Below are 15,245 nucleotides of genomic sequence, written 5' to 3'. Positions count from 1 at the left end.
TTTTTTTTTTTTTTTTTTTTTTTTTGGTCTGTGGGGTAGGATGGGGGAGTGTGTGAGAAATCTATAAGCTTTTCTTTCCAACATATAATCCAATAAATGTTTGATTTTTCAATTAATGTTTTAAGTGTGTTTGAACAGAATATATAGTCTTGAAATTTTGGACCACATCTTTTACCAATTTAAAACGTGGCTCTTATTCTGTTTATTGCTTTATTCCTTGTGATTTACTTCGTCTGAAATTGAAATTGCAATTCTTAGTATCTTTTTTGCCTAGTGTATTTTGACCACAGCAAAGCAGTTTTATACTGACATCTTTATTTTTTAGTTTCTTGGTTTTGATTAGTCTCTTGATTGCATGAATCTATCTTTAAATAGTTTTTCTTTTTTTTCAGATATGAAATTTGGATAACATTACTTTAGGGCTGGCATATTTGATAATGTCTTCCTATGGCCTTTACATATAAATGACAACCTTGCTAGTCATAGTATTCTTGGAATAAAACCTCTTTATCCTCAACGTTTATAGGCATTACTTCGTTGCCTATCATCTGATGTTGCAAAGAAGTCTGGGGCCAGCCTGATTTCTTTTTTTTCTTTTTTTTTTCTTTTTTTTGGCATGTTTATTTTATTTTTTTAATTTGAGATGGAGTCTTGCTCTGTCAGCCAGACTGGAGTGCAATGGTGTGACTAGGCTCACTGCAACCTCCACCTCCTGGGTTCAAGCGATTCTCCTACCTCTACCTCCCGAGTAGCTGGGATTACAGGCATTCATTATCACGCCCGGCTAATTTTTATATTTTTAGTAGAGATGGGGTTTTGTCACGTTGGCCAGGCTGATCTGGAACTCCTGACCTCAGGTGACCCCCTGCCTCGGCCTCCCAAAGTGCTGGGATTACAGACGTGAGCCATCGCGCCCAGCCGATGGCATGTTTATTTTGTCTGAATTGTATTCTTAAAATTCATAATCTTCAGATTATGCTTTGGTATTGGTCAGTTTCTACTAAATGTATCTAGTATTCGATAAATGCCATTCAATCAACAAGTTCAGTTCTTAGTTTATGATTTATTTCTTCTGTCTTTGAAATTTAATTTTTCCTCCATTATTTGGTTTTCTTATTTACAGTGTGCTAATTAAGCTGTTGGATCTGCATTGTGTGTATCTTTTCTCCAGTCTACTTGCTTTTGTTTCTTTATGCTTACTTGCATACTGGATGGTTTTTGTCCTGTTCATTTTTGCCCCTTGCAGATTGTTTGCTCTAGAGTCTTCATTCCTCATTACTTTTCATGACATTTAAAATATTGCAATGATATTTTTTCTCTCAAATATCTCTTTTTAAGCCTCTGTTGATACTTTTTATATTCTAGATTCTTTTCATTCCTATTTCACAAATTAGGTTTTTAAAATTTTTCTTATATGTAAGTTGTCACCTAGTTTTCTAAGGCAAATCTTCTAGACTGTGACATCATGTTCTTGAGTACTTTTTTATTTCAGAATTTTTGTATGAGTTCCATAAATTTTGTTTCTGTTTTTTTACTTAAAGGGTGGCAGTTTCCTCTGTTGTTTGCCCAAAAATAGTGTAACTAGATACTCCTTGCCTTTCTGTCAGTATACTAGGATACCATTACCTCTTTCCTCCTTGGAATTTAACAGGCTGAATTATATTAAATTATTTTAGTTATCATATTTCAGTATTTTTTAGAGAAATGATAGGGATTTGGTTCTATTAACCTGTTACAGGTAAGAAACTTTTGTCTCTCTTGATTTTTCTCGTGATGCTTGTTGAAATTACTGCACATTTTCATCTTTACAAGTTTGGCGGGTTTTCCTTCTCAACAGAGGAACTTGACTGTTGGGCATTGTGCTAATTTCCATGGCTGCTATAACAAATTATCACCAACTGGGTGGCTTAAAACAATACAGATTTATTCTCTTACAGTTCTGGAGGCCACAAGTTCAAAATCATTTTCACGGGGCCAAAATCAAGGTGTCACCAAGAATGTGCTCACTCCTGAGGCTTTAAGGAGGAATCTGTTTCTTGCTTTTTTTCACTTTCCAGTGGCTGTCAGCCTCATCACTTGCTTGGTAGCCACATCCCTCCAATCTTTAAGACCAGCGTCTTCAAATCTCTGTCTGCTCTGTCTTCACATCACCTTCTCTGTGTGTTTCAGATCTTCCCCTGACTCTCTCTTCTAAGGACATGTGAGTTCATTTAGAGGTCTCTGGATAATCCAGGATTCTCTCTCCATCTCAAGATTCTTAATCACATCTGCAAAGACCTTTTTTTCCAAATAAGGTAACATTTATAGGATTAGGACTGGTATCTTTGGGAGTCATTATTCAGCCTACTAGGTATCATTTTGTTTTGCTACTTTAGAGTGAGGCAGACATATTAGTCAAAAATTGGATTAGAGTAAAGCCTCATAGATTCTGCTGTTTGTTAGAATCACAGATATTGTCCTCTTTACCGAATGATGCAAACTCTGATGCCATGGTGGAAAAGTACATGAATTGAATTGGATGTGGTCAATAAAGATTGCTAGGGACTCTGGAGAATGCATGTTGTTCTGGGGAGAGGAAATACGTGAAGGTCAAATTCAGGTTATCAGCTTGTAGTCCTAGTTTGTAGCTGCTTTTTTCTTTGCATTTCTTACAAGCTGGTCTTGCTGTAGTGAAATAATTTTGTGTGTCTCTTATAATCTTGATATTGAGAATAAGAGTTTTTTTAATGGGAATTCCATCCACATGATTTTAAAGTATTACTTTACTAATGATGTTTACTTAGGTGTCCCCAGAACTTTAGTCTTCTCATTTAACGTTTTATACATTTCTCAGAACAAAGTAATTGACAGATAATCAAGGTTGCTTATTTGTTGATGAGGAAAGTTAGACATTAAGCCAGAGGACTTGTCCAGCATCACATATTGGATAGACCTATAACTTTTAACTTTAATCTTGTGATGACAGGTATTTCCATTTTTTTTATGTTTCATATGTGTTTTGATGTTGATGTGTCACGTGACATGAAGTGTCTCCCAATTATTGGATAATTGGGCAAGTCTAAGTTCTTTTTACTTTATGTTCATGATTTTGTTTTTCTAGATGTGTTATTTTTATGAATTCAAGTTTCTTCTTTTTTATCATGTTATTAGAGTTAAACTAATGAAAAGTCATATAGAGATGAAATTGGTTTTGAAATATAATGAGTAGATATTTGCTTGGCTGGAATTTTTTCTCACAGATTTTTTATAAAGATGTTATGAGTGTATACTTTATAGCCAGGAATGTGTGTACACTAGTGGGAGTGTTGGGGGGATGAGGGTGGAAGACATTTTAAGACATACAGGAGGCTGGCGCTGGTAGCTCATGCCTGTGATTTCAGCACTTTGAGAGGCCAAGGCAAGGGGATCACTTGAGGTCAGGAGTTTGAGACCAACGTGGCCAACATGATGAAACCCTATCTCTACTAAAAATACAAAAAATTAACTGGGCGTGATGGCGCATGCCTGTAATCCCAGGTACTTGGGAGGCTGAGGCACAGAATCACTTGAATCCAGGAGCCAAGATCGCGCCGCAACACCCCAGCCTGGGCGACAGAGTGAGACTCTGTCTCAAAAACAAAAACAAAAAAAGACACAGAGGACACAAAGCATACATTCATACGCTCTTTATATCCATACCCATTATCAGTTTGGTGATATGTTATTCTAGTTTCATGAACCTTTACTCTTAGAACTTGGTTTATTCTCTAATACCTTTTGGATTCAGTTTTGCTGTTAAGATGGCTAATACCAATTTGATATTCTTTCCTTTTATGATTGCTCATGTTTTTGTCTAGAACCTTGCATTATAGTATTTATTTTTCTTTTCCTTGCATTTGTATAGTTGTGAACAACTAGGAGTGGGTTTTGAACAGTTAATTCAGTGAGCTTGTTAATTTTGAAAAGGCTTCAACTGAGGAACACTTGCTTCTCATTACTTTGATGATAGCTTCTCTGTTTCTCCTTCAGAAAGTCTTGTTTTTTATATGCATATTTACTTTTGGGTGCACTCTCCTTGTTACTGAATTTTTATTTGCATCTGATTTTTCTTTGAGTTTATTCAGCAAATATTTATTAATAATCTACTATATACTTTGTGCTAGGGGAGTTGACCTAGGGAACTCAAAGGAAGCTCCTTTGAAGAACTGATGCTTGAGTTGAGATCTCAAGAATGAGTAGGAATTAACTAAGACATGAGAGAATAGCTGTTAAGGTAGGGAAAGTAGCATTTGTTTATATATTTGGAGGAAGGAGGTATGATAAGTACGAGGTACTGTAAGAAAGCCCTTGTGGTTGGAGTAGAGAATGTAGTGGGAAGGGACAGTATGAAGTGAGATGAGGCTGGAGAGGGTAGGTAGGGACTTGACTATCCAGGGCCTTCATGTGAGCCATGTTAAGCAGTTCTTTATCCACCTCCTACCCCCAGCAGTGGAAAGCGTTGGAGAAACTTTTAGTACAGAAGTGATATGGTGAAATTTGCATTTTGAAAGATTTCCTTAGGCTGCAGTTTGGAGAATGAATTAGAGGGATGCCAGGATCCATGTGAAGAGACTAAAGAAGCTAGTATTCTGCAGTGAGAATGATGGTAGCTTGAGACCAGGGCATTGGTAGAAAAAAAGTAGACAGATTTGAGAATGTTTAGGAAGCATATAACCCATGGGATTTGATGATGGACAGATGGGAGATGAGGTAGAGAGAGGTATCAAATATATCCTTAGTTTTTATTTCTTTTTCTGAGTTGGGGTCTTGCTGTATTGCGTAGGCTGGTCTTGAACTCCTGGATTCAATCAATCTTCCCGCCCCAGCCTCCAAGTAGTTGGGACTACAAGTATGCAACACCACACCCAGTGAATGTTCTTGGTTTGTATTCACCTTGGTGGATGATGGTGCCATTCACTCGTAAAAGCTGCAGATATGTGAGAGTGCTCAGGGAGGCAGCACAGAATGGGAAAACGGTCTACATGTAAGCCTTGAGGAATGCCAATGTTTAATGGCTTGGGAGATGAAAATGAGCCTGCATAGGAGACTACGAAAAAGCTTAGGGGTAGGAAGAAAGCTGGGAGTGTGTGTAGCATCTTGAAAGGCCAATGGGAAGAGTGTTTCTGGAGGGAGTGTTAAAGTTGAATGCTTCTGTGAGCAACCAGTTAGAGGAGGGCTAAAAGTATCCCGTAGATTAAGTGACTTGGAGGAACTTGATTTGGTAGAATGGCCAGACAGCCTTTTGGAGCATCAACATTTTTTTAAAGAAGTTTAACTGTAAAGAGAAGAGAGGCAGGTGGGTAGCTCGAGGGGAATAAGTCACATGAAAACTTATTTTAAATGGGTAACATAGGTGACACTTGTGGCTTTAAAAGTCACACTCCAACTGAGAAAGGTTGATACAAAGGAGAAAAAGGAAAATAGTGTAAGATCCCTGAAAAAACTGTAAGTCATTTAAGACTCCTTTGAAACATGGGCACCAAAGCTAGTCTAGTAGAGGATTTATCATCATTGAGAGGACAGTCCTATTACAGCAGAAAAGTAGGAGGAGAGGGTTCTGAAAGAATTCATTGAAATGATTCACTCATTTATTGATCCTTTTTTTTCCTGTAGCATCCAATCTGCCATTCATTGTCTCTATTGCAATTTTCAATTCAGTAAATTGCTTTTCATTTCCATGAAACTATTTTCAGAGTGCCTCTTTTTTAATTGACAGTCAGTCTGCAATTGTTTTATTCATTCAATGTCATCTCGTATCTTGGTGGGTAGTTTCTAATTTTGCGCTAATGAATACTGAGTCTCCCTCTCCCTCTTTTTAACTGCTGCATTAAGAAAAAGTCATCTTATTTTTCTATGTTCATTTTTACACTTTATTTAGCCTAAGTATCTGAAATTGGCTTTGCTAGAAATTGTAATTAGTTCACTGTTGTTACCTTTCAGTCCCAGACAGAAAATTTTAGATTTCTTTCTTTTCTCTTCTTCCTTTTTTTTTTTTTTTTTTTTTTAAGATCATTTATCTTTGGCAGTTTTAGAGATTTAGAAAAGAAAATACATAGACTTGTAGGCAGAAGAAGATACGGCGCTGAGGGAAGTTTTAGTTTTGTTCTGTGACAGTCTTCCTTATCTTGTACGTTGTCTTTAAAAAACCTACACATTTAGATTATCATTATCTCATTTGCAAGTATACAGGATAGCACATGTAGGAGAATTGGAGTGTAAGTCTAGAAACCTAAGTCTTATTCTTAACCTTACTGCTGAACCAGCTTTGTAACCTTGGGCAAATTATTCTATTTCTCTGCACCTTCTCATTTGTAAAATAGGTTTAGACAAGTCATTTCTACATTTTGGCTCTGATTAATTACACACATTATCAAAATCAAATTTGTAACTATAAATATGAGTAATTTTTTATTATTTTTATTTTTTAGAGACAGTGTCTTTGTTGCCTAGGCTGGAGTATAGTGGCACCATTATAGGTCACTGTAGCTTCAAATTCGTGGGCCCAGGCAGTCCTCCTTCCTTAGCCTCCTGAGTAGCTAGGACTACAGGCATTCACCACTATGCCCTGCTTTTCTTTTTTAAAATTATTTTTTTCAGAGACAGGGTCACGCTGTGTTGCCCAGGCTGGTCTTGAACTGCCCTCAAGTGGTCCTCCCACCTGAGTCTCCCAAAGCACTGAAACTGCAGGCATGTGCCACCATGGTTCTAATCATTTTTAAAGCAACAATCAGTGGGAAATTTCAGCTCCAAATGGGAGAAAAATTTCCAAAGATTAGCCTTTTTTTTTTTTTCCAGATTTGCTACAGTTTTGTTAATGTGCTTATTTCTCATTACCATGGATAACTTTGAGATGGCTGCCTTGGATTACAAACTAGAATTTATTACTATTTCACATAGCTTGGGAAATTAAGTGTAGTTTATGTAGCGTAAATTATCCTTTATAGAGATGTAGCTGCAAGAGTTATGCATTTCTTCTTTGAACCCCAGGTATGCAGTATATTGCTTAATACTCTATTGTTCAATAAATGTGCGTTCCAGAAGTCAGCTGACCATTTGTCCTTATCTTTGAGGACAAAGTCCATACATATGTAAGCATTAGTGAGCAATGTAGAATATAAAGATTTGGTAGCAGTAGAGAGTTTATGCTCTACATCTCCTGCAGATAATTTGAATATTGCCGTATTATACACTGTGGCCTGTGCTGTTTGTTAATGTTCCTTTTCCCCACCTTCCCCAGGGAGCTTGTAGTCTCTTACTGTATATTTTTTTCTCTTTGGATTTCCCTTCAGCCTTTAGATTTCTTATCTCTAATGCAAGTCTACTCTAAATTTTTCTCCCAAATGTTTAAAACCAAACCTATTATCTCAGTGGTCATCTAAGGTCCTCTAGTTACCAGCATCCACCCTTCTTGAAATGCCTGTTTAGCAGTGTTCTTTTGTTATATTAGTAAGAATCACTCTGGTATTATTTGCTAAGAGAATATAATTTTCTCCACATTGTATGTATCTATGTCCTTTGTTTATAGAGCCTGGAGGGGTTCTCTATTAGGCTATGTGTCCCTAGGTAAATAGAAAAATATAATGTAGGGTTTTATTACTCAACTTTTTAAGGATTCTGCTCAAATTGTCGTTGAATAACTCTTGTTACTTTGGGGTGACATGTTGCTTAGGGATTTTAACAACAAAATATATAGAGCATTTAAAAAATTATTATTCACTATAATCCTGAGTGGATTAAACCAAATGACCAGGTTCAAGACTCTACTATGAGTTCAGCTTTGCTTAGTAAAAGGCAGCAGCTGAACATTAATTAATGACTTCTTGGCCCAGCCTTAGAATTTTTCAATTTAGAGATTAGTTTGGTTTTAAAAGGTACAAAATATTCACAAAATTTTCTGATTATGTCAAATATTAATTCAGTCTTATTTTTTGTCGCAGTACTTTGTTTTGAAAAGTTTAGATCAACCGATAATAGTAGTGCTGTGATGAGACTCAGCTTGTAGTCAAGAATAGATTTATGACTAGGTGAGAACTAAAATTTCTCTCAGAAACTAAAAACTTTCATGGACAAATTCAATCCCCTTGAGATTTACTGTTTATGGATATATGCCAATTTAATTATTGGACTAAATAAAATACTCTTTAGTAGTCCACTTATGAAGATGACTGTGTAAACATAGCATTTGCAAGTAAGTACTTTTTGGTATTATATTTATATAATCAGCTCTTGTATCCATGTAGCTTATAGTTGGCTGCTTCACCAGGACTCTACAAATTATTCAGAACCCAAGGAGGTAAGATTTTTATATTGCCTATTTTCAGTATGTAAAAGTCCAGCCACAAAACTATTAATTTACCCTTGACTATGTATTTACAGTTGCTATGGAACTAAACGTAAAATTTTATCAGATGGTTACTTGGTTTGTTACATTTTTATATTCTAATATACTGTATATATTTTTTAAAGTCTGGGGTTTGCTTTTAGAAAGTATATTCTATCTTTAAAGAATTAATCATTTGGTAGTTTCATGTGTATATCTGGAAAATAACTACTGTACTTCTTTATAAAAGTGAGAGTAAGTTCCCTGCTAGTTGAGGTTGGAATCTAGATGTGGCTGTGTGTGTAGGAATTAGTAATTAAACAGTGTCTGCTTGCTGAGTGCCTCATTTTTGCCAGGCTCCGTATGGGTGCCTTGCAAGGCATTGCCTCATTTAAACCTTGCAACAGCATTCAGAGGAAAGTATTAATATGCCCACTGTACAGATGAGGAAGTTGAGGAATGCTTTACTAGTAGATGTCAAGTGTCTTAAGCATAGTACCTCCCTCCTCAGCCTCCCTCCTTCATCCTAGTTAAGGGAATTGAGACACAGAGATAAGGCAATTTGCTGTTGACCTTCAACAGATGACTTAACCTCACTGTGGCTCAGTTTCTTCATGAGTAAAACAGGGTACCTATCTTTTAGGATTGGTGTGAAGATTAAAGAAGTTAATAGATATACAAAACTTTAGAACAGTGCTTGACTAGTAGTAATCTCTCCATCAATGTTAGATGTTGTTATTAAGCCTGTGACCACTGGTTATCTCATGAATTGTTCAGAGATAAAAATGTAGGCTATAGAAAAGAATAAGGAGGAAAGCCAGGCTCCTAATCTAATATAGATGTGAATCTTAGTTAAGACAATCCTATGTGCTTTTAAAAGATTTCATGGTCTGCTTTTCTTTGGCTCTCAGTTTCTTTTTTTCTTCTCTTTTTTTTTTTTTTGACTTCTTAGTACAGGTAACTTTTGAAGGAATTCAGCTTACCTTAGATGAACCAAAGAAAAGCTAAAAGCAGAGATAATTTAGAAAAACTAAAGCAGATACTGTGTTCCTAAATTCCCTGTTACTGCTTCAAAGTCCGGGAAACACCAGTTGCAGATACAGCTGTATCCCATTGTGTTAGACCCTTTCCTGAAGCCATTCTCTTTTCTTTGTCTTCCCAGAGAGAAACTAGTCATTCAACAAAGATTGAACTTCTTCTGTGTGTTAGGCTGTGCTCCAAGTGCTAGGAAGACACCAGTGAATAAAACAAAAAGTCCCTGCTCTCATGGAGCTTACAGCCACTATTCTGAAGTTTGTCTGTATTCATCCTATCCTTGTTTTTATACTTTCACCAAATATGTGTATAGAATTGTTTTGCTGTCTTGTTCAGCATATTGTCTTCTTTTGTTTTTTTAGAAATAGCTGTGTTTATGTAATTAGATCTGTTTTTGATAAATTGTATTCTGTTATTTATTCATTCTACCTTCTAGTGAGCAGTTAGGTTATTTCCAACACTGACTATTATGATTCTCCAAAAAGATCATTGAACAGGTCACCTTGGATGGATGGGTGGGAGAGTTTCTTCAAGACAGCATGTTTCATACTTTTTATTGTGACCACAGTAAGAATTATATACACCTCAGTTTAGTAAATACAAATATACACTTGGAAAAAGACTTCAAGAAACAGTATTTACTTACTTTTATCACCTGGGATGCACTCTATTTTGTTTTGTTTTGTTTTCTTGAGACATTGTTTCACTCTTGCTGCTCAGGCTGGAGTGCAATGGCATGATCTTGGCTCACTGCAACCTCCACCTGCCAGGTTCAAACAGTTCTCCTGCCTCAGCCTCCTGAGTAATTGGGATTACAGGCGCCTGCCACCACACCCAGCTCATTTTTTGTATTAGTGGAGACAGGGTTTCACCGTGTTGGCCAGGCTGGTCTCGAACTCCTGACCTCAATTAATCCACCCACCTCAGCCTCCCAAAGTGCTGAGATTACAGGCGTGAGCCACAGTGCCTGGCCTATTTTATCTTTTTAAAATGCAGTTTACACACAGCCCAGCTGATTGAGTTGTGTGTAACCCATACTGATTAAACTGATTTTATCACCCATGTTCATTATTTTTAAAACATTGTTTTGAGATCTACAATTAGAAGTGGAATTGCTGAGTATTTGCTTAAGTGTATCTTCAGCTTCTTCAACTAGCTGTTGCCAGTTGCATTTCAGAGTGGTTGAACCAATTTAAACTCTTGTCAGCACTCTAGGGGAGTTCCTGTTTCTCCACATTCTGATCAACTCTTGATTTTGCCAGATGGATGAGAAATGGCATTTGTTTTAAATGTGCCTTCCCCTATTTACTAATGAAGTGTTTAAAGTGTCTTTTAAAGTATATCATGTAGAAGTTTAATGTAATGGTAATCAGAGCTGGCAGCAAGGAGGAAATATTGTGATTGACTGCCTCCTCTGGCAGAAAAAATGGTGTAATAATCGTATAATGTCTATATTACTTATAATGTGCTAGACACTATACTTTGTGCACTGTATACATTATTTCATTTAATCCTCATAAGAATCTTGTAAGGTTAGTGCCTTCTTATATACTTTTTTTTCTTTTTGGAGATGGACTCTCACTCTGTCGCCCAGGCTGTAGTGCAGTGATGCGATTTCAGCTTGGCTCACTGCAACTTCTGCCTCACAGGTTCAAGCCATTCTTCTGCCTCAGCCTCCCAAGTAGCTGGTATTACGGGCCTGTGCCACCATGCCTGGCTAATTTTTATTTTTAGTAGAGACGGGGCTTCACCATATTGGCCAGGCTGGCCTAGAATTCCTGACTTCGTGATCTGCTCACCTCGGCCTCCCAAAGTGATGGGATTACAGGCGTAAGGCACCATACCCAGCCACCTTCTTATATACATTTTATAGAGGAACAGATGGAGAAAGAGACTCATAAAGGTTCAGTAGTCACACTATTACTAAGTAGTAGAGCCAGAATTTAAACTCACGTTGGTCTGATTTTGTAACTTATTTTCTTTAGTACTTCATGCTATTGGTGAATTCTTAGAGGAAGAAAGTTTGTCATTACTATTCTCTTCTGTTGGTTTGTCTCTTAAATGTGTTTAAGTTTTTGGGTTTCACTCACATCTCTTTTTTTCTTACCTTTTCTCAAGATAGTGGAGTCTTTCCTATGTAAAGCTTCACCTTGTTTCTAGTCTAGGATAGTGGTTTTGTAACCTAGGATAGTGGTCTTGATTACTGCAATTTTGGTTGATTATTTCTTGTGGGTCCTTAACGTGCCCCCATCTTCTGCCTTAGGCATTGCATCTAATCTTTTCCAGCAGTTTGCAGTCTTACTGTGTCTCAGAATCACATATGAAAATTTAAAAATCATAGATACCTAGGTTCCAACCCTGGCAATTCTGATTTGGAAATACTTATTTTTCTGTTGCACAGCCATGGTAGAGACCCATTTTCTTAGGGGTTAACAATGCTTTAGAGTCACACAGACTTGAAGCAGAGCCCTGATGCCATTAAACTTATTAGTTGAGTGATCTTGGCCAAGTTATTTAATCTTGGCTAAGGTTCTTCATCTGTAATTTGGAGATAATATTATTACCTGCCTTAGAGAGTTGTTGAAGAGATTAAATGAAGTAATGCTTGTAAAACACTTACCAGAGGGACTTAGACTGCTTCTTAAACATTGCCTGCTAATAAGGTGTCATTATTACGTTATTCTTTATCCAATCAAAATACTCACCTTTGCAATGTGTATCAACTTGATGTCAGAAAAATAATCTGATAAATATCACCGTAAAGGATGAATGATAGCTAGTTTCCATTACTTACGTTCCATTAGTTGAACTGTACTAGGAGGCAGAGGCAGATGGTTTTATCATGCCAATCAACCAGTCTTTTCTGCTTATGTATCAGTTTGGACCTACGTGGAAAATGAAGGGGAAAACAAATGTTTTTCTTTCCTTCCTAGGAGGATTTTCTTCTTGCCCTTTTTCTCAAAGTTCCCTCTCTGAGCTGAGTATCATTAGCATCATCAATACCCTAGGCTCAAAGCTGCATAGTGATTTACCTAGATACTTTTCTCCGCCATTATTCCCTACTACCTAACTCCTCTTCACCTCCATTAAATTTCTGTTCGTCATGCTATCCTTCTTTCGGATTGCCTTTAGTTCAATTGTGACTTACTTGATTATTTGAACCCAGGTCTCTACAGTTCTAAGCCATTGTTCAGGTAAGGGCCAAGGTAAATTCTGACCAGCTGTCTTTTTGCCTTGTGTGGGCCCATTCTAGACCAGGGAGTGTTAAATTTTGAGTATTGGGAAAGGATTCGATTAGCTGAGCCTTCAGGCTTGTCAGCAGGGCTGTCACTAGACCCTTTGATTTTCTTTATATACCTAATGGTCATAGAGTATAATAATAATGGTACATGTTATTACTATTTGATTAATAGATTACTAGTAGTAATTGTGTTATATATGTATATAGTACACTTTGTTATCTGTATATATAATTGCTTGCAACTTGAAATTTGAGGCTAGAGCTTTTATAGTAATTTAATAACTTACTTTATCAAAGACTGAAAAACCTCATGGAAAAGGTAGAATGTAAGCTAGACTTAAAAGCATAGGTGCACTTTTTTCTATAAATAGAAAGGATGAGGCAAGAGTTTCCAGTTAAGGAAACTGACATGAGCAAAGGCTTGAAGGAGCATGCAAATTTGGAGCATTGTGAGTAGATTATTTTTTAGGTTTTCAGAGTTCATGCAGTGACGATAAAACTAGGGAGTTTGGAATCAAGCTTGAAAATCCCTGAATGTTCAACCAAGATATTTGAATTAGTAGGTTTTTTGGGTATGTCATGAATTCGCTTGGCTTTTCTTGATTGATACATGTACAACTTAATCCTGAGCTTACACATGTTCATTGTATCTTTAAACACTTGGCCTGGTTCGTTTAAGTTGATGGCCACTGCCAGGTCTCCTTTCTGCCTTCTCCCCTTTATCCCAGTGCTTTAGTTTTTTTCTGCCTTTTTGTCTGTTGTGCGCTGTGCTTCGTCAGGCTTTCCCCCAGTTCCTCCTTGTTAATCTCCAGATTCAAAGTTGGCAACACAATGAATGTCTGCTTAATACAAGAGTTTTGAATTCCTGCATATCTCTTTCACTTACTAAAAAGATTGTTTGGTACATATTTTGTTGATAAGACAGTTATTGACTTTTCTGTTTCTCTTCCTTTGCAGACCTAGAGGATCAAGACATAATGGGAGCATTTTTAGACAAGCCAAAGATGGAAAAGCATAATGCCCAGGGGCAGGGTAATGGGTTGCGATATGGGCTAAGCAGCATGCAAGGTTGGCGTGTTGAAATGGAGGATGCGCATACGGCTGTGATCGGTTTGCCAAGTGGACTTGAATCGTGGTCATTCTTTGCTGTGTATGATGGGCATGCTGGTTCTCAGGTTGCCAAATACTGCTGTGAGCATTTGTTAGATCACATCACCAATAACCAGGATTTTAAAGGGTCTGCAGGAGCACCATCTGTGGAAAATGTAAAGAATGGAATCAGAACAGGTTTTCTGGAGATTGATGAACACATGAGAGTTATGTCAGAGAAGAAACATGGTGCAGATAGAAGTGGGTCAACAGCTGTAGGTGTCTTAATTTCTCCCCAACATACTTATTTCATTAACTGTGGAGACTCAAGAGGTTTACTTTGTAGGAACAGGAAAGTTCATTTCTTCACACAAGATCACAAACCAAGTAATCCGCTGGAAAAAGAACGAATTCAGAATGCAGGTGGCTCTGTAATGATTCAGCGTGTGAATGGCTCTCTGGCTGTATCAAGGGCCCTTGGGGATTTTGATTACAAATGTGTCCATGGAAAAGGTCCTACTGAGCAGCTTGTCTCACCAGAGCCTGAAGTCCATGATATTGAAAGATCTGAAGAAGATGATCAGTTCATTATCCTTGCATGTGATGGTATCTGGGATGTTATGGGAAATGAAGAGCTCTGTGATTTTGTAAGATCCAGACTTGAAGTCACTGATGACCTTGAGAAAGTTTGCAATGAAGTAGTCGACACCTGTTTATATAAGGTAGCTAGACTTTTTTAAGAAACATAAAGTGATTTTATGTCGTATTAATCACTACCCTAGTATTTAATCATCTTAGAATCTGTAATTCTGAAAACTAAGTTTTTGGCACAATTGTAGGATACTGTAGGATACTGTTCACCAGTTATGAAAATATATCATAGGAACACTATGCAGAAATAAATTACCCAGTTACCATATCTGCAAGAGTTATAAGCTGAATGTTTAGTCTTACTACTTGAGCTTTGTAATAATGTGGAAGATTATCAAAGGTAAAAAGATTTTATCAGAACGCATGTTTTGAAAGAAAGAGGATGGGGAGGGTTAGGCCTTAGTGTCTATAAATGAAAAGCATTTTAGAGATTTAATATTTTGACCATGTGATATCTCAGTACATTTATGATATCCTAATACTTTGAAACTAAGGTTTAATGGGTCTGTAGCACTTAGGAATGTAGTGATCATTAGATGTGATGTAATAGAAATAGCCTTGTACATGGAGTCAGAAGGACTTAATATGAGACTGTATGGTTTTAGGTAAGCTATTTAAACTCTGAATAATCAGTTTTTTTCATCATAAAAAGGGTAAGACATTATTTTGTTGTCTGATGGGGTTGTCAGGAGGATCAAATAGGATAATATACATAGGTGAGCTAGCTCAGCCCCTTTATTTTACAAATGAGGAAGCTGAAGCCAGAGAAGGTTCTACAAACTTTAACGAGTCAGACAGACTTGAGACCAAAGCCTACCTCTATTACTTTTGTACTCTACATTCCTGAACAAATTGTTCAATCTCTCTCAGCTTTAAAATGGAGATAATAGC

General features: G+C 37.0%; 1 protein-coding gene across 2 annotated transcripts in view; it reads left to right on the top strand.

The window, feature by feature from the left end:
- The window catches only part of PPM1A (protein phosphatase, Mg2+/Mn2+ dependent, 1A), a 52,415-nt gene that overhangs the window by 22,841 nt on the left and 14,329 nt on the right, over window positions 1-15,245 (top strand). The window contains exons 2-3 of one of the 2 annotated variants that reach the window (XM_011968309.1): window positions 7,956-8,042; window positions 13,572-14,425. In XM_011968309.1, the coding sequence (XP_011823699.1) occupies window positions 13,592-14,425 (834 nt within the window). In that variant the 5' untranslated portion in view covers window positions 7,956-8,042; window positions 13,572-13,591. The remainder of the gene's footprint in view (window positions 1-7,955; window positions 8,043-13,571; window positions 14,426-15,245) is intronic. The other variant, XM_011968308.1, reaches the window with a different exon arrangement.

Source organism: Mandrillus leucophaeus, unplaced genomic scaffold (genome assembly GCF_000951045.1).
Source record: "Mandrillus leucophaeus isolate KB7577 unplaced genomic scaffold, Mleu.le_1.0 Scaffold838, whole genome shotgun sequence".
NCBI lineage: Eukaryota > Metazoa > Chordata > Mammalia > Primates > Cercopithecidae > Mandrillus > Mandrillus leucophaeus.
This window is presented reverse-complemented; position numbering and strand designations above follow the sequence as displayed.